The following is a 26,044-nucleotide window of genomic DNA, read 5'->3' on the forward strand; positions in this document are numbered from 1 at the left end:
AGGCAGCGGGAAAAAAGGATCCAAATGTAGACACAGCTGGTTGTTTATGTAATTCAGAAATCAATGAGCAGGCTTACAAGCGTCAGGAGGCTGAACAATGTGAGGGGGCCGAGGCAGGTAGGCAGGTGAAGAGGACAACAGCTCTGATTTAGACCGAACTGGAGTTTGTTAAGTCTGGTCCAGTTAGTGTCGACAGGCGGGAGACAAAATCTAACCCCCAAAAAACACGACAGCATTTGTCGTGTTCAAATGCTTAAAAACAAACTCTGGTGACCGTGAGAGTTATTATCGCGTCCGTAAGAAGCAAAAGCAGACGAAGCTTGAAGATGTCGTAGAGCAGCGGAGTCTCTGAAGTCGGAGGTCAGAGGTGACGGCGTTCGGCTGGACCATCCCGCGCACATTTTAGAGGGATTCTTCCAGCCAGCTAGTTATGGCGGGAGTAAAGGAGGAAGTCTGTTTGTTGGACCCATCCAGCTCCTCTCCCGCCCAAGAGAGAGAGAGAGAGAGAGAGAGAGAGAGAGAGAGAGAGAGAGAGCTGTGACGTCTGTGTCACCGCGGCAGGAGGAGGAAGTCAGGTAATACCTCAGAGACGGCGACGTGTGTGGGAAGTTTTAATCCTGAATGCTGGAGGAGAAATTGTGCTTGTGTGGGCGCACTCAATCCTTCACATGATTAAATTCTTTTTTTGAATTGTAGGTCTTTGTTACACACACACACACACACACACGCGCCCGCTGCAGCAGTCAGTGATGGATAGATGCTCAGCTGGCTCACACAACAATTGGCTGGACTGAATAAAAAGGATGTAAGCTGGACCGCGGGCTCGCGTGTGCTGGATTCTGACTGCATCAATGAGAAAATGAAACAACAATAAGAGCGAGCGGCGGTAAGCGGCGGCGAGGGAGGAACGTTGCAGCTTCTGTGCTGGCAGACGTGGAAGGAGCTCGTATCATGAAGCTGCTAAAAATAGAAACAGGGAGAGAGAGAGAGAGAGACTGCTGGGCAGGAAACAAGACTGTGAGAAGAGATGCAATCTACTGATTTAAGAGAGAAGAAGAGACTTTAGATCCGATTATCCTGAGGTACTCCACGGTCTCTAATGAGTTACTGCTCACTCCGGCGCTTATTGAAGCTAAACTGTGAACTTAAACCTTCCAAACACGACAGTAAATACAGAACACGTCATCTGTTTTCCACCAAAATATGTGATGTTGCAAAAGTATGTGTTTTTATGGCTGTTTGGGCACTCACACCCCTCGGTGAGGGTTAGGGAAAGGTCGTGGTTTGGTTTAATAAAACTAGATCACAGTGACTTGAGTATCTTTTCTTAATCTTAAAAAGCACAATAAGAAGGATTTGTCGCTTGTTGTTTAGTAGACACAACATTCAAAGTTGGCCCCTCCTCCTCCTCCAGCAGGTGAAAGACAAACTCAGAGTCCGTCTCCTTTTGGAACGAGCTTTGTCAGGTTGGCGCGTTGCCTCGTTATATTTGCATTTTTGTAGCTTCCTCTCGGATGCGTTCTGGCACTTGGTCGCTACATTTTTATAGAGGTTGATTCCCAGAAACGTCCCGAACACAGCAGAATAATAAAACCCAGACAGAAAGCAGCAGCGTCTCTGCAGATGCAGACACCAACAAACACTTCCAGTGGTCAGAAACGATTACCGAGAGGGATGATATGAAGAGGCTGTACCCGCTTCATTGTTCCTTTAGCCAACGAGCTTTTGTCTGTATGAGCGAATACATTTCTTCCTTTAGTTTCTTTTCAGCCACGGTGTCCAAACACAATAGCACACACACACACACACACACACACACACACACACACACACACACACACACACACACACACACACACACACACACACACACACACACACACACAGAATTACTGTACTGTGCATGTATTGTGTTTTGTAGCTTGTTATCACAGTGCAACACAAACAGGTCTGAGTAAGGTGTCCCCAGGGAGTACTGCCGATCATCTCCCACACACACACACACACACACACACACACACACACACACACACACACACACACACACACACACATACACACACAGGATATGAGAGGGAATATACAGTATACACATATAGCGACTACAAATGACACACAAATACACCAACTTATCATAAAACGGTTCGTTAGATATCTAAAGAAAAATGTATCACTCAGTTTCTGCACGTTTTCCTCCTGAAGTCCAGCAACACGCGTCGATTCCCACTTGTTACATCATGAAGTCTTTTCTGAATAAACGTCTGTCTTCACAGGAAACAACTTCGTTAGGTTTAGGCAACACGACGACTTAGTTAGATTCAGGAAAAGATTTAAAATTACACGAGATCAGCCTGAACACACATAAAAGATGTCTTTACTGTGTGTGAGCATGTGCAGCATCACTATCAGGGTGTGTTGTATGTGACACATTATTTTCCTTGAAATAATCAATTTAGACAAGAGAAAGTCTTTGACATTAAACAATACAATAAAATATCAATAATATGAAATATGAATAATGATTGTGCTCCACGAGTTACAAGAGCCCGAAGGGAAGTCTTCAAAATAAAATAACCCCAAAGATATTAAATTCAATGAGAGAAAATGGAAGGAAGCGAATGGTTACGTTTGAGAAGCTGCGGCCTGTAAATGTTTCTTGTTCCACTGGATCAATCGAGACGTTTCTTCATCAACTAATAGTTCCGGCTCACACGGTGAAGTCTATGTGCACACAGGCCTCTGCTGCTGCAGCGTTAGAAGGGAAGCTTGTGGACTCAGAGTCCACTCCTCTGAAGAGCGTCTTAGTTTTCCTCTGTTCCACAGAGTCCACAGAGAAAAAGCTCCCTCGTTTGACTTTAATGCAGCTCCGACTTCTCCGGAGAGACAAACACAGCAGCAGCAAAAGGGTTTTTTCCTCTTAACTCGAGCGATTCATTATTTACCAGACCGGCAGGAGAAGAAGGAAACGAGACTGCGTTCATGGATGACTTGTTCTCGTGCGGCGGCTGCACCTCGTCCCTGACGCTGCTGCTGCCGACTCCCACGGTTAACGTAAACGCGTACATACAAGGAAACACACACAGACGCTCCCCTATAGACACAATAACAAGATACGCTTCAAAGCACACGTTCATCTGTCGATTTAAAAGATAATTCTGCACATCAACAAAAGTGTAGTTTAGTCATAGATGTGTCGGTGTGACTTTGATTGACAGATGTTTTATCCAATCGTCTGCCCGTTCTTTTCCAAACAGGTTCCAACGGCGGCGTCTCAGACGGTTCTGCGTCAGGTTGCAGGACTTGTGCTGCACGTTTCTATTGTAGAGCCGTGCAGCAGCAGGACACGACGATAAACAAACCAACAAGCCCTCCAAATAAAACCACAGTCGGTTGCATCTTGTTGTAATGTGTCTGTGATTTGCTGTTATCAGCCTGTTATTAGATCACATTTGAATGAATTCATCACAAAAAAAAGAGAAAGACGCTCAACGACAGAAGGCAACAAGGTGGCAGAACGTATTAACCTGCTTTATATACAGTCATATTAAATCTGACATTATGGTAATACTCTGACCTTTAACGGGCTGAAAATAAACAGATAAATGCAATTAGTGCACGTTTGACGGAGCGCTCCTGAACGAGTCGTGACTTCAATTTGAAAGCGCTCCTTCCTCCGTCTTTGCTTTGCGGCGTGACGGCCTCAGTTTCAGACTAAAAGGAGAATAAAAGACGGAGGAGAGATGTGAGGAAAGTAAAACAGCGAGCGCAGACTACGATCAGCAGGGATCTTCAAGGTCGTGGCTGGTCTGGTTTGGTTTTACTAGATCTGCTTCCTTTCATGTCTCCAAGTGATGTCACAACTATTGGGACTGAACAGCTGGATGTCTTCTGTCTCTCCTTGTTCAGTTTTCATAAACCTGACTGTACGTAGTTCATTTAAGCCCAACCATGATGTTCTTCCTGAACTCAAGTGGTTTTGTTCCCTAAAACCTAACTTCGGTTTTGTAACGTAAAACATGGACAATGTGTGTCCTTGTAAACGAAACCCTCGGATTGTATTCGGTGCTTTGTTGTGTTCCGTGAGAGCTTTGTTTGACATTTTGCAGAGGTCACATTTGACTGGAACGAGGACGCAGATGAGCAGGCGATTCAGACGAGAACAGGCCTCAGTCAGTTTGGAGAGAACCACTGATTACTGTGTGTGTGTGTGTGTGTGTGTGTGTGTGTGTGTGATCCGTTTTATTGGCCAGCGGACATCTTGTTCTGTGAGCGGAGGTTTGTCCTGCAGCTCTTGTTCAGCCTTCTTTTACAGCACGCCAGTTAGCCCCGCGGTTACATTTCTATTTTTAGCCCGGGAAAGTTGGGGCTAACCCCGCAGCCAAGCAAAGGCTTCAGCCTACTTTAGATCACAGTGAGGTGAGAGCCACGGACTACACGGCCCAGCATGCCTTTCAGCCCCGGGGCTATAAGTGTAATAGATACAAATATTGAAACGAAAGCTGCCGACACGTGTGTTCTGCTTTTCTGTCCGTTAGAACCACGTTATTGGTTTTAAATGAGAAAGAGACACTGAGAGAAGACTCAAAGTCAGCCCGAGAGCACACAGATGGCCTCTTTGTGTGTGTGTGTGTGTGTGTGTGTGTGTGTAGGTGTGTGTGTGTGTGTGAGAAGTTATGAAATATACTTTTCATAGCGTGTGATGAACAGAGACAGCTTGTGTATTTCTGGTACGTGATGCATTTTTTCATTATTTCTAAGAGCAAACATCTGCAGCTTGGATGACCTGAAGACTTCGGTTATTTTTTATTTTCATCCCAGATGTGAACAAAAGAGACAAAGATGGAGGGAAATATCCCACCAAAAAAAAGAAGTAAAAATAAAGCGTCTGTCAGAGGAAAGCGGTGAGAAGTGGAGGTTTGACAGCAGAGCGTCCTCCACGCTGCCCGGCTGTCGATAGTTACTGACGGTCCCATCTCCAGCAGAGAGAAGCCTGCAGCCCATCCTGACCTCTGACCTTCTCAAAACATGTGCATCTACTGCTCCACTGGCTTTTTCCTAACATGCTGAAAGAAGCAGTGAAACCCACACGAGAAGATCTTCTGCACACATCGATCGTGGGAAGAAAGAAACAATTAAAATAGATCAATAAAGAAGCTATTTCTGTGTGTGTTTCTGCGTGCATTGTGTATTTCTGTGTGTGTGTCTGTGTGTATCGTGTATTTCTGTGTAAACTTCCTGGATTCTGAGTGCGAGGTGGTGAAAAGCGTTTTGGTTTTTTTGCAGGAGGGTGAAAAACAACTTCCTCTCAGCGATCATTAATAATCCGGTTGAACTTCGCTCTGCTGCGAGTGAGTGAGCACAACGAGGATTCTGTTTTTGGGAGGATCGGCCCTGAGCGAGCTGCTGGTCAGCAGCCTGTGATGAAGAGCTTCTGACAACTCTGCTGGCTGATCACGTCGTCTTCATCCGCCGGAGTGGGTGTGTGTGAGAGCACGTGCACACAGACACACAAACAAAGTCCCGTATTCAACCTTTACCCTGAGAAAAGCACGATCAAATATAATAGAGAAGAGTTTATTTTCCTGGTCGGGTGAAAACCTGGAATCTCCAGATTTGTATGAGCCTCGTTCTGGAAGTTCATTCAAACTGTTTTCTGAAATGTTAACATTTCATCTCTGTCTGCTGAAAGCTTCATACTGCTTTGTATCTCTAATTCTGAGGATATTCCTGCCTCGAGGTCAGTGAGAAAACGATCTAAAACCGTCTAATAACATTGAAAAGTTGCGCTTATATATTTGTAAAACAACAAACAAGGAGGCTCCGTAGTCCAAAACCAAGACGGCAAACTGTATTACTTTCCACGTTAGCGTTTCCCTGACGTAGAGAGAGACGCAGCGATTTCTACTCGAGGATAACGAGTCGACACCCTGCAGCAACAGCAGCAAAACAGCAGATCTGCAGTTTTTTCTCTGGAGGTGATGTGTCTCTTTAAGACAGGTGAGGAGACATTTAACAGCCGACAGGGAAGTAAACAGAAGAGCCACTCTGACAGAGTAGTTCTGTAATCTGAGCTCCGGTGACTGGAGGTTTGGTGAACTACTGCGCTGCGTCTCGCTCTCTCTGGCTCACGCTGTTCCCTCTTTTTACCTCTCCAGCTAACACATCAGACTCATGAAGGTGAGGAACTAATGTCTTCTCTCTTTGCCCCCCTACAAGAGTTCTTTCACCTTCATCTTGTGGGTGACTAAGCAGGGAATGTCAATCATGTCAGCTGTTTAGATCATACTAGTAACATACGGCATCATTTCATTGATTGTGATGTTTTTAGAGTTTATTTTTACTCTGTGACGTCAAATAGCAAACGAGCAGACATTCGGTGATTCAGGATAAATTCACAGCAGACAGTTTTTAGGACTGAAGCACTTTGTGTTCCTGGTCTCTGTATTTCAGGCTGGACAGCAGAGCCCCATAAAAACAACTCTGAATGAGCAATAACTTAAAGGAGTTGAGCTCCCATAAATACCCCCAAAATATTTATTATCTGGCTTTGCTTTCAGGCCTTTTTGCATCTTAACGAGACTTTGAGAGTCGAACTGCAGACTTGGCTGTAATCACCGACAGTATCGACTCGTGTGACGGACAAAAACAAACGTTTACCGACCTGCTGCCGGTTCAAATTACGTCCAAGAGAGCAAAATAAAAACAGGAACACAGCTCTGTGTGCTGTAACTGCAGCGTCTTCAGGAGTTACTGTACACATGTAAACAAACCACCACCACTAAGGACTTTTATTTTGAAAGAACATTAGCACCATCTCATCAGCATGTGCATCGTTCATAGTTTCACAGCAGCTTTTGGTAATTACTCACCAAAAGCTGAGCTGGTACAAAGTATACACCTGCACTGGATTATAGGTTTCTACTTTGTTTGTTTGTCCTTTTAATACATTATTAATTAGAAAATCCAACAAAACAGTATCAGTTTAATCTCTCTGATCTCTCACAGGAAGCCTGTATTTATACCCGACGGCTTTAATTGAATTGAAGGTTGTTAATCTAGAGAAACTATCACGCTGGCCTGAGCTGTTCTCTGCAGAAGGATTTGAACATTTAGAAATGTGAACACACAATGAAGTACTTTAAGTCCTTATATGACAACTTTATCTATTATCTATATAACTTTATCTTATATTTGTAGATTTGGCTGTAATTCCTATGACTGATTTGACTCACAGCGTAATCACTGAACAACAGGAACGTGTTATTTACACCACATTGTTATTATGTGTTGCTGCAGAGCGACGTCATCATAACTCCATGGATATATCTGGTAGTTGTGTTTGGAGCGGTGATGTACGACACACACCTCAGGCTCAGCTTCACTTCTACATTAAAGAGGTTCAGAGCTGTGATGCAGGTCTGGAGTCAGACGTTACCTCCCAGACGTGCATGTGTGGACGTCACGATGCTCCGGCTTCTTTAGCTCGCCGTGTGACCATGGCGACCACAGAAGCAGCACAGGAGCTGATCTGCACCGGTGGCTGAGCTCACTGTCTCAAGAGAAACCAAGTTTTAACATCAACCACCTGCAGGAACGTTGACGTGTGTGACTGAAGGCGCTCTGGTGGAATAAACACTAGAAGATAATGATCCGTACGTCTCGGCTCAGTGTTTCCTCTGTGGTGAGTTTACGGTTATTTAGACAAAACAAATATAGAAAATGTGATAATAACTATAAATAAATAGAAAATAAGGAATTATAGCAGGAAAATAAGAGTGCACAAATAAAAAGGCCAAACAATTAAAAACAAGAACAGCTTTCAGGATTTAAACCCACAAAGAAACTAAACTCGAATGATTCTGCTCTTTTTATTAATATAGTTATGATTATTATTGTTTTTATTATTGTTCTTATTATTGTTACAATTACTGTTGTTGCTATTGCTTTTTTACTTTATTACTCTATAATTATTGTTGCTATTATCAATATTATAATGTTATTGTCTCATTTACTTTTCTACTTTTTTAAATATATATTTTTTATTTATTTATTTTTCACTACAGGAATGTTTTCCCCTCATCTTCGGTTATTTGTTACTTATTTATCTTCCCCACATTCATTTTTAAATTTTTTCACCACCGCACTCAAACTTAACGCTCTTCCTCAAAATACAAACAAACATTTTGCCACAGAGGGAAAAGAGATGAAGATCAGAGATGAGAGAGAAAAGAGATGAAGATCAGAGATGAGAGAGATAAGAGATGAAGATCAGAGATGAGAGGGAAAAGAGATGAAGATCAGAGATGAGAGAGAAAAGAGATGAGGATCAGAGATGAGAGAGAAAAGAGATGAAGATCAGAGATGAGAGAGAAAAGAGATGAGGATCAGAGATGAGAGAGAAAAGAGATGAGGATCAGAGATGAGAGAGATAAGAGATGAAGATCAGAGATGAGAGAGATAAGAGATGAAGATCAGAGATGAGAGAGAAAAGAGATGAGGATCAGAGATGAGAGAGAAAAGAGATGAGGATCAGAGATGAGAGAGAAAAGAGATGAGGATCAGAGATGAGAGAGAAAAGAGATGAAGATCAGAGATGAGAGAGATAAGAGATGAGGATCAGAGATGAGAGAGAAAAGAGATGAGGATCAGAGATGAGAGAGAAAAGAGATGAGGATCAGAGATGAGAGAGAAAAGAGATGAGGATCAGAGATGAGAGAGAAAAGAGATGAAGATCAGAGATGAGAGAGATAAGAGATGAAGATCAGAGATGAGAGAGATAAGAGATGAAGATCAGAGATGAGAGAGAAAAGAGATGAGGATCAGAGATGAGAGAGAAAAGAGATGAGGATCAGAGATGAGAGAGAAAAGAGATGAGGATCAGAGATGAGAGAGAAAAGAGATGAAGATCAGAGATGAGAGAGATAAGAGATGAGGATCAGAGATGAGAGAGATAAGAGATGAAGATCAGAGATGAGAGAGAAAAGAGATGAAGATCAGAGATGAGAGAGATAAGAGATGAGGATCAGAGATGAGAGAGAAAAGAGATGAGGATCAGAGATGAGAGAGAAAAGAGATGAGGATCAGAGATGAGAGAGAAAAGAGATGAAGATCAGAGATGAGAGAGAAAAGAGATGAGGATCAGAGATGAGAGAGAAAAGAGATGAGGATCAGAGATGAGAGAGATAAGAGATGAGGATCAGAGATGAGAGAGAAAAGAGATGAAGATCAGAGATGAGAGAGATAAGAGATGAGGATCAGAGATGAGAGGGAAAAGAGATGAGGATCAGAGATGAGAGAGATAAGAGATGAAGATCAGAGATGAGAGAGAAAAGAGATGAAGATCAGAGATGAGAGAGATAAGAGATGAAGATCAGAGATGAGAGCGAAAAGAGATGAGGATCAGAGATGAGAGGACGGCAGCAGCAGCTGAGCCTGTTTTAAAGACCCTTTCTATGGAGCAGGTCTCTGACGGGGAGATTGTGTTTGAAATCAGAGCCATTATCTCGTGGTGATGGTAGTTTCACTTGTTTTTAACTGATTTATAAAGCTTCCTGCCGTCTACGCCGCCTGAATCACACGCCGGGGACACAAATGAGCATCCTGTCATGATTAAGAAGTAGATGTATAATCTCCACAGACAGCTGTTTAAATACATGTTCTGAACTTATTAAAGGTATTTATAGTGATCGATTGATGAAGGTTCTCAGTGTCACTAAGGCCAGTTTCATTATGAGTATTCCCAAGTTAAATCAATTCGCCAAATCAATGAATAAAAACGATATGGATTTCTTCCTGAAGCCGACATGAACTTGAGAGTGATGAATCGCCTTTAAAGCATCCAGTAGTGCTGACTGAATTTAGATTATCAAACCAGACAAAGAACACTTTGTAAATATCCCAAAACATGACTGGAAAACATTATGTAGAATGATAAAGGATGCAGCACAGTAGATCACATTCACACAATAGACAATTAAAGAATGGGTAAATGCAACATTCGATTGCATTTATAGACCGAATTTGGAATAAATGCCACAATTAATCAACTTTTCCAGTTCAAACTTTTTACTGCTTGCTTTCACTCGGGACCTCAAAAGTCAAACGTAATAAGAAAAATGGCCCAACACAGATCCACTATCACGGATCTACTTAGAAATCAAATTTCCAGCAGCTTTGAGTCTGTGAGAGGAAACGAGGATCTGGAGCCTCACTGAAGCTTGAGCACATGGAGAGACAACAGCGATCAATATATGTATTTATGGGTATTTCTTCAATTATCTGTTGTGACTGAAGAGTTGTAGTCAGGATCAAATCAACGTTGGAATCATGGACTGAGGAGGAGTGACGTAGAGACGACTTATACGTCTCTGGTAGAGACCTGTCAATCACTGTGTAGCCCCGCCCCTAAAGCATCCCCTGCTTTATGGTCTGTTTGACTCTAAATGGACCATCATTTACTAAATGAACATCATGCTGTATTGAAGAAGACTTGAAACTAGAGATTGAGACCATAAACTCATGTTTACAATGTTTACTGAGGTAATAAATCAAGAGAGAAGTAGAGTCATTTTCTCATAGACTTCTATACAACCAGAGGAGTCGCCCCCTGGTGGACATTAGAGAGAATGCAGCTTTAAGACATGAAGCATCGGCTTCACTCAGCAGAACCGGAGGTTGCCGCCTGGTTTGAATGAAGAACCGATGTTTACCCGCATATATCATATACTCAAACATATACTGTATATTACTGTGCTAAGTCACGGAAAGAAACACTTGTGTATGACTAAAATTCCCAAAACAAAGTAGTAAACAATAGCAGCAAAGTGTAAAGTAAAATGTATAATTGTGTATGTCTACAGAACATACATGTATAAGCTCACATGCAGACCCAGATGAAAGGCCGGCTAGATGAAGTGCATGCATCAATAAATCATAATCTATGAACTTTCAACACGAACACAGAGAGGAGCTGCTGCTCAGAGCGAAGAGGCTTCCTGCCGGGACGTCAGTGAGAGCCGGCGAAAGGGCACAAGGACATAATGAGGCGACCGGTATCGTATGTATAATTTATTGTGTTTTAGGAGGCAAGCTGAGAAAAAGACAGATCAAGCGAAGAAAAACAAGCGCAGTGACAAGTAAACAACAGCAGACTTGTTGTGAGAGGAAAAGAGTTGTGAAGGAAAGGAGGAAATTGGGAGGTAATGTCAGGTCAGAAGGCCTCTGAATGTTTGTGTGCTCAAGCTTCTACTTTCAAACTCTGCTGTGCTCACGAGGTAGAGAGACGCAAAAAGCCACTCACCCGTTTCATTCCCTCAATCCCTTTGCTTTATCAAAATAAATTGCAATTCTATTCTAATAACTTCCTTAACTTTAGATAATTGAATGAACATCATGCTGCATTGAAGAAGACTTGAAACTAGAGATTGAGACCATAAACTCATGTTTACAATGTTTACTGAGGTAATAAATCGAGTCATTTTCTCATAGACTTCTATACAACCAGAGGAGTCGCCCCCTGGTGGACATTAGAGAGAATGCAGCTTTAACACATGAAGCTTTGACTTCACTTTTCAGAACCGGAGGTTGCCGCCTGGTCTGAATACAATGATGTCATTTGTGTAAATAAAGGTCTGCGTATCACCATGTGTGATGGTGTCCTGATGCATTAAACTTGCATTGAAATTTGTATTTGTACTGTATGTGTGTGTGTCCACAGTGTTCGATACCTTACCCGCTTGCGCAGGTTGCAGGTGAGGATGAGGTTGCGGGAGAAGGAGTTGGCGAAGGCGGTGTAAAACTCCAGCACCTTGAGCAAAGCCTCCCTCTTGATGACGTGGAGGTCGCAGTACGTCAGCGCTCGGACGTTAGCGCACGCGTGCGCCAGGGTGGTCTCCTTCCAAAAGACGTCGCCAAACACGTCGCCTTTACCTGAGGACACGAGAGATTTAATTATCGATCAGCTGTTTGATGAAGACACCTCGAAACCAAACTGACCAGAGTCCAATCATTAACGTGGACGCTTTAGATTCACCTCATATGCGAAACATTCATTTACTCAATTGATCTATTGACAGAAAATGAAATGGCAGATACTCTGATGATTGTTTAAAGCATTTTTATTACATTAGTGCATCAAATTCCAGGTAGTTCAGCAGTGATCCGATTTGCTGCATGTGAACAGAATATTTTAGGGGTTTTGGGACCGTTGGTTGGACAAAACAAGACACCATCAAGACGTCATTTGTGGTTTTAGGAATGTAATTAAGAACACACTTCAGTAAAACTATCTAAATACAACTGATGAGATCACATGAATTACGAACACACCACCTGAAACGTACAGCCGAACAAACTGTATTTTCTCCGACGTGTCTTCAAATTTGTTCTCTTTAAAGAAAAATTTTTTTGTACCTTTACAGTTTGTTCTTATCTACTGCGACAGCTACAAAACCACAGAAGAAGAAGACATGCAGACAGGAGAAGTGAAGGTACAGTAGCTGGCATGTGCTGATTGAGAGAGGACATTAAAGAACATGAACCAACACACACACACACACACACACACACACACACACACACACACACACACACACACACACACACACACACAGTAATGTTTGAATATAAAGCGAAGGTTTGAAGAAGGCGGTTTATGTGACGTTGATGAATTACAGGATGATTAGCTTACAAAATCGACACAGTGCGCCGACTGTAAAACGTTGAACATAAACCATCCTCTGCATGAAGCTCAGACATCCTCGCATCTTTTTCTGTCCTTAGCAACCGTTTTTTTACCTGGCCAGGTCCTTAGCAACCAGAGCCGCTGGTTTCAGCAGTGAACCGGTTGAGTCTTCAGACCCCGACTTAACCCGAGTGGAATGAAGAGGAGCGAAACAGGAAGGAAGATATCTATAGAGATTGTTAAACTTTGACTCACAGCAGACCCGTTAATGAATACTGTGATGAAAACAGTCGACTGAAAAATAAAATGGTGGGACAAATGAGGCAAAAAGGCCGGTGGTGGCATGTAAAGTCAGAGCAAACTGCATTGAGAGGTGCATCGTCCAGTGATTAACTGGTGAGGTTGAGCTGCTGGAGGTCTGGCCGTATTTAACGCCGCTGGGAACATGAAAACCTTTCCACATGATATTTAAAGATGAGTCACACTGGTACAGTTACGTCCAGTCGATCACACGCTGCACGCGTTCTTTCAGGTAAATAAAGCGGTGAAATAGATTTCACAGGAGGAAGTTGCTGTTTCCTTGACTGTAGCAGCGCTTGAAGCGCTCTGATCCTCTCTCGTGGATCTGCTCTCCCCTCTATCGGGTTCAAGCCGACTGCAGCCACCTGGACACTTGACTTATCAACTGCCAGCGTATATTCCCTAAATGCTAATCGCCCGCAGCAGATGAACGCTTGTTTACACTTGTGAGCGTCTCCCGGGCAACGCCACAATAATAAGAGGATGAAGAATCAGAATCATAAGCAGCATCGAACGCGTCATTAGGTCGTCAGAAGCTGCTGCCGCTCATCCGGAGAAACCGATCCGAGAGCTTTTACCAACTAAACGGCAAAAAGGTTTTAACACGACAGAAGCAGCTGAAGCACGAAATAGAGAAATAGAGCATTTAATTATATATTTTTCAATAACACATTAATACTAACAGCACACTTTGTTTAGAACCTTCCACACAAAATGCAGCATAAAATGCTTTAAAATAAGAGAAAACGGACACAAAGAGAACGAGGGTGAAATGTCAATAATCATGTCGATAATCCGGCGCCTCTTAAATCATTTATATTAACCGTTGTGGTTACGGACGCTCTCCTCCTCCCCTCGCTCATTTCTCTGCAGGAAATAGAAAAGTTGTTCTTTTTCTTTTGGCCATAACTGTGAAGTGAAGATCTGATATTGTGACATCACCAGAATGAATATAAAAACAGTGATGTCTGCTGAAATTAATGGGAATTATGATGGAAAATAAAAATCGATCATAATAAAGTTGAAAAATATAAGAATCAGTACCCATATATATCAATAAACCTGCAGCAGCATCAACATACCTCCATTCTCCTCTACTATATTCTTTTCTTTTCTACAGAAGTACTGAAGATTTGAACTTTTAGGATGAAAACTTCGAGTGCACTCTCCACCAATCGGTGATTGAATATAATTGTGCTTATACATCACTTTTCCCCCCTGAAGAGATCCAGTTGCATTCTGGTTGTAACGCACAAAGAAAACAGGTCAAACCGGAGCTAATAAGGACTCAAATCTGTGTCAAACCTGCCACAAACCATCAACTCTGCGTTTTCCTGAGCTGACCTGGATACGATTTGACGAAAAGCAGCCAAAGCTGTCACAACACGAGACGTCACACCGTCGCTAAAAATGCAGACAGAGTGCGTGTGTGTGTGTCACCACGAGTGTTTGAGTAAGTGGATCTCACCCCCCCCCCCCCCACCGGTGACTCAGGCAGAAGGACTCGTCGTGAATGACGTCCCCAGAGACCAGCAGGTCTTTGCCAATTAGCCTCGTGGACGTGGACGCAGGTCTCGGCTGTGTGACACTTACAGAGGGGTGAGAGGAGTCACAGCGAGGAGCTTCGCGATTGGCTGAGCAGAGATGGATGAATCGGTGTCGTGACCCTTGTTCGTCACACCCACAACAGGAACCATTACTCGTTATATTCTGCCTGACTGCGCGCGGGGGGGGGGGGGGGGGGGGGGGGAGGCTAAGTGTTTGATGTACGCTGTTTCACACAGAATATGACAAACACACTCATGTACCCTCTCTTGTGTGCTGGCATGTATGTCCTCGCAAGCATAGACCGTATATAACAAGTGGACGTTTGTGGACGGCCGTTATGAAGCCTCGAGTTCGGTGAATTCACCGTCGCCATGTTGTTTTTTTTGCAACCGATGAACGTTAGTGACTATATTTTGAATGTGGAGACGCCGTACGGCTCTGGCAGCGACCTGTCAATCACAGTAAGCCCTGCCCTAAAGCATCCCCTGCTTTATGGTCTGTTTGACTCTAAATGGACCATCATTTACTAAATGAACATCATGCTGTATTGAAGAAGACTTGAAACTAGAGATTGAGACCATAAACTCATGTTTACAATGTTTACTGAGGTAATAAATCAAGAGAGAAGTAGAGTCATTTTCTCATAGACTTCTATACAACCAGAGGAGTCGCCCCCTGGTGGACATTAGAGAGAATGCAGCTTTAACACATGAAGCATCGGCTTCACTTTTCTGAACCAGAATAACCGCCTGAATCCCTGTTGGTTGATCCTCTGCCTGCACAAATCTATTCAAACCTTCAAACTAGAGATTGAGACCATAAACTCATGTTTACAATGTTTACTGAGGTAATGAATTGAGTGAAATCAAGTGTAAACGAGGTTCTGCTGGGTTCCCAGCTTGCTCAACTGATAGAACACAAAGCGAAAAGGGGCGGGACTTAGAAAGGGTCAATTGTGTTTATCCATACAAAAAGCAGGTTTAAAATAAACTCAGTTAAACATTCAGCTGGTCGACATGAGGATCAACTTATAGTTAACATTCTGACAAATGTGCAGATGAGACTAAATGCTGCGTCCGCCATCAGCAGAAAAAGAAATTGCCCGTGGCCGGTCGGGCGGTCGTGTTGCTTTATCTCGCCTTGCAGCTCACCACACGTCGGTCCAGCAATCTCCGGCTGATACTTTCAGCTGCTATGCTGATGCTGCTGTTGTCCCCGTATCTCGGAAAACTGAGCGGGCGGAGAAAAGTTACACAGCTGCTGTGACACTGATCCACCAACAGCAGCATTAATGCCTCTTATTGGATTAGAAGAACTACTATGAGCATGTGGAGCAGCCATTTAAATGATTATAGTAGTTCCACACTCTGCACAAGTGTGTCCCTGCCACAGATAAACAGCTACGATGCAATATGTCTGACACTCTTTTCCAGTTTCACACATTACCTGATGAATGATTAATGAGCTCTACATACATTTGGTCACAGACTCATTCTGTCCTCAACAAAAGAAACGTGATCTTCCTAAAAGTCCCAACATGATCAGCAGCGTGATATTAATCATAACCACTTATGCTAATGAGATCATTAATTAAGATAACCGATGTATTAATCATGCTTCTGCGGCTCGTCTCCACAACATATGGGCAGTGTTTCCCTCGGGATGAACAGAAGATTTATCTTATATGAGATTAAGACCACGAGTTCATTTGTAAACATCTTTAATTCCCCAAAATGAATATGCAAACGCGGTCATGGAATGTTTCTTAAAGATGTGTGAAGTGCAAAGCCCACATGGATTTATAAGACAGTTAGTTGCAGTAATGAAATAATAAATAACTACAAATAACATGTTCCACCTTCACAAAATGTGAAAAATGCAAACTCAGATCTACTTCCTGACATGTTGATGTCTAGATAAAACACCTGGTGGTCATCTACGATTCATAGCACCGTAGTTACATAATAACTCGCGATTTAACATCAGTACCGGACGGTTATGGCTCTGGATTTATTCAAGGCCTCACTTCAATCCCCCAGAATCTCCACCATCACTGATCGACTAGTGTTAAGTGCTAGCTTTAGCTAAGCTAATTAGCTTCCTTGTTGAAAGTTAAATGAGAAGATTGATATCCGAGTCTTAAGATGCTCATAAAAAGCAGCGCTATAATACGACATTTTACAAGAATTTCTCTTTCTAAAAAACGCCTTTCCTCATTCAACCTCCACTCAATCAATCCCTCCTCTAATGTATTCCACATCTAAACAGCCCCGCGCTGATTCTTATTACTGGATGGTTGTAATGCCGGCAGACTCCCGTGGATGCAGCCTCATCTCCTCCTGTTCACCGCTGACATATTGCTCGCTGGGCCCGGAGGTGTGAAGAGAAGGCCAGACTGAATTCCCCTTCTCATAACCAAACATGAATAATGGATTAAGAAATTAATCAGCTCATCATTTTTGGCAAAAATGAAAAGAGTGCGAGTGGATTTTCTCTAGAGCGGGAGCAAAAACCATCAATAAATAATTCAGGCTAAAGGTCTGATGGTGGTCGTCTCTCGCTGTGCTGTCGCTGCCAGACGGCCGACAATTCATCCAAGCTTTGATAGAAACAGACGACTTCCAACTGAAAACAAACCCGAGAAAACGAGAGGACGCCGACAGGGAAAGGTGGTTGAATATTTATTTTGTGACTGTGTGACTGTGTTTTTAGCACATTTAATAGGCTATAATGGACGGTTTAAACCAGTGGTCCCCAAACTGCGGCCCGCCTCCACATTTGGTCCGGCCCCCTGAACAATACCAGAGACGCATTATGATTTTTTTTCAGTCTGCACAATTAATCGAATTTTAATCAGCCAACCACCAGGGGGCGAACGAGATGAGAGCTGTCATGCGCGCACCCTGTAGAAGTAGAAGAGTAGAAGAAGTAGAAGAAGAGAGAGAGAGACGGGAGCTTGAAGGACGAGTACTTGTGCTTAATTTATTTACACGCCGGCATGTCATGTCTGTCACTACATGGTCGCGCGTTTTCAATTCCCCTGCTCTCTGTATCGCGCACGGCGGTGTTCCGCCCCGATCCGCGCGCACGATGCAACGGTCGCTCACCTGCGAGTAGCCCCCCCCCCCCCCCCCCCCCCCCCCCCATGATCGGGCCCTAGGTCAAACGATATGTTCAGTGATGTGGCCCTCACAGGAAAGAGTTTGGGGACCCCTGGTTTCAACAATCCAAGGTACAGTCGCCCTACATGGATGTGAAACCGCTTAACAGCCTAATGGATGCAGCTGGTTTGGATTAAAGTGGTACTTCAGGCAGTGTCGGGTCATTCTCACATTAATATAAATCATTTCTCGTAAAGGAGCGTAGTTAAAATATCCAATATAAAAATTGGTTAATTAAGCCCAGCGTCAGTAAAATTGTCCAAAAATGAATCAGTATTTTTACACTTCCTGTTCCTTCAATGTGTTTTTTGAATGTCTGTGTTTAACTCAAGTTTAAGAGACTAACCTTTTGTTCTAAGATATCAAATATACCCGTATATATATATATTTTTATAGTGTAAATGAGACGACTAAACGTCCTCACGAGAACACTCTCCTCCTTTATAGACTAACATCATCACAGTGGAGTTCATTGGTGAAGATTATCTTGATGAACTGAACCTGGAAGCATCATAAATGTTTGTTTTCCACAGAGATTCTTTTCGGTAATAACCTAAAATACAATCCCGTTGGCGTGTTGTGCAGGGAACCAGTGATGCTAACTTCCTGTACAGTAAGTCTCTCTATTGATCATCCAGCATGAACGCGCGTCGCTCTGACCTTTTGACAAATTGATCTCGAGTTACACGTATTTTCTTTGTACCTTGTCGCTATTTTCTTGGCAAAAACCAGTAAGTGCATTGACTTCTGACCGGCTGCTGCAAATAGGAAGCAGCAGCATTACTGACTCACTGTTACACGTCTCTCTGCCTCCCCATCGCTGCTGAAGGAGTTCGCTATAGGACGCAGTAAGCCTGATTGATGATGGGAAATGAGAGGGTTATTATTACTTAAGAGGTACCACAGGATTGCCTTGTTACTGTGGGAAAAGTATTGTGGGTTTTTCTGTGGGTTCATCTGTACGAGATGTCGTGTGTGTTTGTGCATTCGGATACGTTATTGTCCTCTCAAGAGAAAACTCATTTTCCACAGCCGGTACATGGAGACATTAAGGAGCCATAATACGAAAATACACACTGGCATTCCTACATGTACCCTCGCTGCTTGAGTGTGTGTGTGTGTGTGTGTGTGTGTGTGTGTGTGTGTGTGTGTGTGTGTGTGTGTGTGTGTGTGTGTGTGTGTGTGTGTGTGTGTGTGTGAGTGTGTGTGTGTCAACCGGATGCCTTTGGACACTAATGAGAGCAGAGTGTGTTACAGCCTCGGGGAGCAGCCTCACTCCTCAGCCTGGGGAAATCAGTGGCTTTAAAAACCGCAACCGGCACACTCTCCCTCCATCCTCCTCTTCTTCTTCTTCTTCCTCCTCCATCGTCTCCCGCGTCTTACTTTGCCTCCCCCCCATCCTTTGATTCTCTCTCAAATTCTCCCAATCGCTTCCTGCATCCTTCTAACCTTTCCCTTCTCTGTTTCCCTCTTTTTATTACTGTCCATCTTTTCTCGTTATCCTCTTTCTTTCACCTCTGTTTCTTCATCCTTCCCTTGCAAGTCACCTCTTATTTTTACACCATCTGTTCTTTCTACTGAGCGTCCATCCTCTCTTCATTAAACCCTTTTTCTCCTCCTCCATCTCATCTTGCCCCCTCCTCTTTTTCTTTCTTCAAACCTCTTCCACAAACTTAATGTGTTTGGAAACGTGAAAACGATCATTTGACCTGGTGAGAACCCCAAAAAGTTCCTGCCTCCTCCCTTTACTCTTCTCCCTCTCCCCCCATCTCCCTCAGCGTGTGCACGTGTGTGTGCATGTGTGTGTGTAGGTGTGTGAGCAGGGTCTGAAATTAGCATGTGTGCAATACCATGTTGTTGTTTCCGAAAACCAAAACACTTTATTATCATGTACGGTGGTCAGTTTAGGACATGTCAGCTCATTAGACGGTACACCAGCTAACACTTGACACACTAATGTTTGCTCATTTGAAAATTAGCCAGTACAGAAAAAGCTAATTCCATTAGCTGATGCTAATCATAGAAAATACTTCCACTAATGTTACAACAACAAAACAACTTCAAGACCCCGATCTCTCCCCAGAAAGAACTCCACGATGAAACCACTGATGTGCTTCCAAGAAAACAACATCACCAAATGTTTCAAATCCCTGCAGAGAAGATGAAGTTTCCTTATAATAATATATCCTTTAACAAAGAAACAAAACTTCAGCACTTTTTCACCGTGCGACTGTTCTTGTGTCCATCTTCAAACTACATTTCAAACAATGACAGATGGCAGCTTGTAAATGTAAACCATGTGACCAGTTTTATTTTATTGTACCTGTTGTCTCTCTCGTTCTCTTTTTATTTCTCTTGTTTCTCAACATGAGCTCTGGTTCTGGCAGGACTTCCTTTTACTCCTCAGCACAAGAGTAAAAAAAAGGACGTTGGCTGAAAACGGAACGGCTGTCACGAGAAAAACAGAAACTTTAGAGGAGCGAAGTGTTAAGAAAGACGCCTCCTTTGATGCTGTGAACACAGACGGACTCTCATCGTGCTTCCCCTTCAGATCGTTCTCACCGCCGAGGCTTCGACTGATCGGTCAGTCGCTTTAAACTATCTCGCTCTACGTGGCCAGAGTCCACGCATCCTCATACAAAGGTTAGTGTGATATCTTACATTAAGTCATTGTTCATGCATTTTCCTATGAAAACCAGCAACACGGGTCAATTTCCGATCGTTACATTTTAATAAACTTCCGTCTTGACTGGAAACATCTCAGTTAGGTTTAGGAAAGGATCGTCGTTCGGGTTCAAATGACTACGGAAGTCTTGTTACTGAAGTACGCGCGTGTTACGTGACAATACAATAATACGTTTGTGTGTTACGTATCTATTACGGCGTATTACTTTTCGTAGGTTTTGCAACAAATGCTGTACGAGACCAGCCTGTTGGAGTTATGGAGTTATGGAGTTATGGCGGGAGGACAAGAGGAAGACACAGGACTTTCACCCTGGAGACCAGTGTTTGTGTCCCTTACAGAAACCAAAAGAGAAAGTTGACTTATTTAACAAAAGTACGTATTTTAACGATAACCAGGATCTTTTTCTTCAACTAACAAAGTCGTTTTGTTGCCTAAACCTCACCAAGTTGCTTCCTGTCACATCCTCTCTCCCCTCTATCCGATCCTTTTCTCTCTCTCTTTCCAGCTCTCATCCTTCCATCACCATAGTCCGTCTCCACCCGTCTTCCTCCATCCCTCCATCCCTCCATCCCTCCCTCCATCCCTCCCTCCATCCATCCCTCCATCCATCCCTCCTCCCTCCATCCCTCCCTCCCTCCATCCATCCCTCCATCCGTCCATCCCTCCTCCCTCCATCCCTCCATCCGTCCCTCCCTCCATCTCTCCATCCCTCCTCCCTCATCCCTCCATCCCTCCCTCCATCCCTCCCTCCATCCATCCATCCTCCCTCCCTCCATCCGTCCCTCCCTCCATCCCTCCATCCCTCCTCCCTCCATCCCTCCATCCCTCCATCCCTCATCCCTCCTCCCTCCATCCCTCCATCCCTCCTCCCTCCATCCCTCCATCCCTCCATCCCTCCATCCCTCCTCCCTCCATCCCTCCATCCCTCATCCCTCCTCCCTCCATCCCTCCATCCCTCCTCCCTCCATCCCTCCATCCCTCCCTCCCTCTCTCCCCGTTGAGGTTGTGATCAGACAGCAGCTTTGTTTTCCTGCTGGAACACAAACTGCAGCTGGAGGCATCGATGTTAATGACTGGACCATTTTGCTCGTTGCTATGCAACACAAAGTTTGCAAAACTTGCAAACTATCCAATTAGTCGTTTCCCCCGAAATCTATCGACCCCAAAGAGTCCCTGAGAGATGTTTAAGGGTTTATAAAGAAATAAGCAACCTGTTTTCATTCTGCTGGTCTCTCCTCACAGCTGAACTTGTTTGACAAACTTTCAATAAATTCTAAAATAAAATGTGTGACTTGAATAATGGATGAGTCTCATAACAGCCGGGGGTGTGGTCAGTTCCAAAAGTCTGGGTTGAACAAGGCCGGGAGTCAGGATGTGCTTACAGCAGTGCCTTGAGCTAAATGCTAAGATCAGCATGCTAACATGCTCATAAAGACAATCCTGACATGCAGAAGCATTGGTCACCATCTCAGTTTAGCTTTTCAGCTAACATTTGCTAATGACAGGTGATGGTGATGAGAATGCAATTAGTTTGACATATTCACCAAAACATATTAGGTTTCATCCTCTGCAACCTGAAATGTCTGTACATTCCTATTTTCATAGCTCAAGACCACAAATCTTTACAATCTCTACAACACAACATCCTCTGTCCTTAAACCCTCACATCGCTTGAGGTCAAACTCCCCCCAAAAAACGGTCAAGAAACTAAAGAAATATACGATATTTAAAAATCTATTTCCAATCTTCATTTCCACAGCATTAAACCCATCGGAAGCCTGAAACAACAACATTCACGTCATATTCAACACTGTGCTGTTCTCTAGTCTTTATTCTCACATCCACCGGTTTCATTCATCCGCTCCACTTTGCTGTGACTTCATCACATCAGGCTGCTGCTAATGAAACTCGTCACTTCCAGATGTTCCCTTGCAGAGGAGGCTGCTCTCCCTCAACGCGCTCTGAACTGTGTTGACTCGGCACTCACAGCAGTAAACTGACAGCAAACAGGAGCAGCAATAAACCATGTTTAAAAAGACGACATAAAGGCCTGAATCTCTTCTCAGTTGAGGTACAGTATAGAAGACTGACCACGACCTTCTTCTTTAATAAGGCCTGGGCTCCAATATATACGTATTTGAGAAGGTCGACGGTACAAAATTGTTTGGAAAGTTGGAAAGTGAAGCAACTAAATGAAATAAAATGTGTGATGAATGAATCAGCTGTAACATAACTCATCTTTGATGCAGTTTCCAAAAAATCTTTCTGCAAACTTTTGAAACTTTCTTTGGAAACAAAGTGCATTTGTGAAGCATTAAATTACACATTGAAGAGTGAGGGCCTCAGCTTTTGGTGAATGTTGTCCAGAAGTGGCAGCTGGTGTATTAGCTCAAGTTAATGTTCCTCAACAGGAGACTGGAAGAGCTTCCTCGCCTCCCTGCAGAGAACCACGAGCTTCTCTCTGTGGGACTTTGATGATGCCGAGCACTGGAAACGCCCGAAGCCCAATGAATTCAGAACGCGAGTCGCACAATTTGGAGGAAACGCATCAGAATTAACAGCACAATGTGAAGGACTTCCCTAAAAACAAACCCAATGTATAGACTCACTCAAAAAGAACAGACTCTGCCTCTGCCTGTATATTCTGATTGAGCCGTGTTTGGGAGTGTTTCTGTGCATCGACCAGTGTTTCCCATGAATCACCAAGATGGCAGCAGCCCGCCAAAGCGTATTTAGTCCCGCCACCGTTTCATAATGACCTGAAAATATGTTTACACTCCTCAATAAATGTGCTGGCTGCGCAGCAACCGGCTTTAGTTTGTCTGGGAAAGTGGCAGCTTCACCGCGCTGCGTGCCGTAAACGTGGTGCGACCGTCCTCACTGCGCCATCGTGAAACACAGAGCCGCTCTTATTTCCATGTGTTGTGACTTTTTATACAATCAAAGTGTTTTTGATCAAATTGTTTACTAGAACGTAATGTAACGTAACGTAAAGTCCTGCATACTTACTTAAAATTAAAATAAAGCATAGCATCAAAATATACTTGTGCAGAATGGCCTATTTCAAATAGTTTTACAGAATGCCTGAAAAAGGATAAAGATGGAGCTAATTTTAACTACTAAATCTACTTAATACTTCGGCTTTAATCCAATAAACTGCTCCGGTTAGTGAAACAGTGAACAGCGGTTGATTTCGCCGGCTCTCTGTTTGGTCGACCTTTGCGTGTTCTTGGTCTGCTGTTAGTTCATTGTTGGCTTTCTTAGAGGTAGAGAGGTAGAGGTGAAGGGCTGACCTCTATTTCTTGGGATTATGTGTCTACATCTTTCACGTTGGCACCTTAAATTAGAAAACGTGTCAGATATATGCAACAGCAGCTCCTAATGACAACTGGCTGATGATTCATTCATTAATGTCCTCGGTGTGATGAAGCAATTCATCAAACATCTAATATGCTCTTGATGAACCTCAGACTGCTGCCTCGCCCGACTCAGCCGCCTAATGAAGTTGAGGAAGTGAGGAGGAAACACGAAGGGGAGGGCTCGCATGCTTCCACTCTTCCTCTTATATCTCCCTCATATTGTGTCCCTTTCCAACAATATTTATTTGCTGCGATGATATTTTTCTTTTTCTCTTCACATTCTTTTATCCATTTTTTTCCCCGATTTGGTCTTTTTTCCCAGATTACAACCTGCAGCTGATTCTCACTATTTGACGCTCACTATGGCTCCAACATAGCGGATCACTATCTTGCACGCCAGCAACTAGCATCATAATAAGCAGATCATAATCCTGCTGCAGTCTGTGGCTGCAGCCGTTTCTATGTGCACCGTCCTAGATCACCATCTTCCATTATAATGTAACACTGATTTATTATAGATAATGTGGCCTATCCACAGAGAAATAGAAAGATAAAATATGTATTTGCAATGTATTTTATTAGTAGATGAACCAAAACTGATGTTTCAGCCAACTGCAGAAGGCAGCAATGTGGAAATAAACCACATGCTGCACCAGGTGTTTAGCTGGATTTTAAACACGCATGCACAAACAAATAAACAAACATAACAAAATAATATTTCCTGCATCAGTCGGCTTTTAACCAGTTGTGATGAAGCCACCGTACACTAGCTGGCCAGCAGCAAACACCAGAAAGACACAGCCAGAGAATAGCTGGGGAACAGAGTGGAACATCCAGCAGCTGGAGAGATGGAGGAGACCAAACCAGAGCGAACAGGAGAGTGAATATTGAACGAACGCAGCTGCAACGGGACGATCGTGTTGCTCTGTGTCTGCATGTTCAGCCAGGTGTGTCAGCAACAGCCGAGACCAAAAGGCATCATAGAAACACACTTTATTTAATACTCAACAACAGATCAATTGGTTTAGATGAACTCATTTATTGGCTTGTTTGATCAAGGCTGCTCCGTATGATCTCCTGTTGGTGCTCAGAGAGCTCAGCTATTACTTTGGTGAGTAGAATATCACATTAGAACTTGTAGAAGTTGTAATAAACCATAGTGTTCTTTTAAAAAAGTCACTTTTGGTTTTGGTATCTGGATTTCCTACAAACCCACAAACTGTGGAAAAAGACAACACAGTCAGTTTTTTACGCTTAGAATCACCCATAACTTGAGAACTACCTTTCCTTTCTCCTGGTTTAACTGGAAACCAACCCTGAATGTAAAGAAAGTAAAGATGATTGTTCTGCCGTGAGCTCGTAAGTTGCACCAGTTTTAAATTTCACAACAACAGCCACCGAAGTAAAGTTTGAGTGAGTTTCAATACAACAGCTTCCATCTGTGTGCAGCTTTGCACTCGCTCTCTGTTGTGATAATCTTTCCTTCTTCTTATTCTGTGTCAGTAAACGCTGGTCTGGGGCCTGCTGATGGTGATGAGAATGTGCACTACGCTGGCTAATGCAGCCATCAACGCCGTCTGTGCTCGTCTCGGTTAAAAAAAGCAGTTTCTCGACATTATCTCCGTCAGCTTCCTTCTCCGCTTCCCTCGTTCATCTCCTCCTCGTGAATATTACAGTACGAGGCTGCAGAGAGCAATATGTCCGGCGGCAGATAAGAGTCGGACTGTTTGCATTCGACACAGAAACGGCGTCGGCTGACTGCTGGTGACTCAGCTTTCACTCTTTCTGCGTAAGCAGCGTTTACATTTTCAAAAAGCACGTTTTCTGACCTGACAGGATTATGAAAAGCCTTAAAACAAACTAAACGCGTCGCCATAAACAACCAAGAAACGACACCACAGGTTTTCTATAAACGTGACAATTTGGAGATAAAATGTTGTCGACACCTTCAGCTGGTTGTTCTTCTCTCCAACTAAACAACAGATGCTGTTGTTGTCAAATCTAAGTATTTTATTTGTTCCTCTTTTGCTTTATTGTGACGTATTTAATTAATCTAATGTGCTAGACGATGACATCATCTCTCAGGTCTTCATGAGCTGCCTGTGACACAAACACATCATGTTTTTATGATTATTTTATCTCCTGCATGAATCAATGACGATTTAGCATCTACTGCTTATTATAGGTTTGTGCAGCAATCTTTCAACCGGCCGTTTATCTCCTCCTCCTCCTTCCTTATGAGTCATGAGCTCTTTTCACTGTGGAGGTTTCAATGCTGCACAACAAAACAGTTGATTTCACCGCATCA

At 43.3% G+C, this 26,044-nt stretch overlaps 1 protein-coding gene across 1 annotated transcript in view; it reads right to left on the minus strand.

Annotated features, from left to right (window-relative positions):
- kcnh5b (potassium voltage-gated channel, subfamily H (eag-related), member 5b) overlaps positions 1–26,044 on the minus strand; it is a gene marked incomplete at both ends in the record, with an annotated part of 102,752 nt that overhangs the window by 11,076 nt on the left and 65,632 nt on the right. Inside the window, one exon of the mRNA XM_079174228.1 lies at positions 11,732–11,928. Coding sequence (XP_079030354.1) covers positions 11,732–11,928 — 197 coding nt within the window. The remainder of the gene's footprint in view (positions 1–11,731; positions 11,929–26,044) is intronic.

Source organism: Pholis gunnellus (genome assembly GCF_910591455.1).
Source record: "Pholis gunnellus genome assembly, chromosome: 15".
NCBI classification, from domain to species: domain Eukaryota; kingdom Metazoa; phylum Chordata; class Actinopteri; order Perciformes; family Pholidae; genus Pholis; species Pholis gunnellus.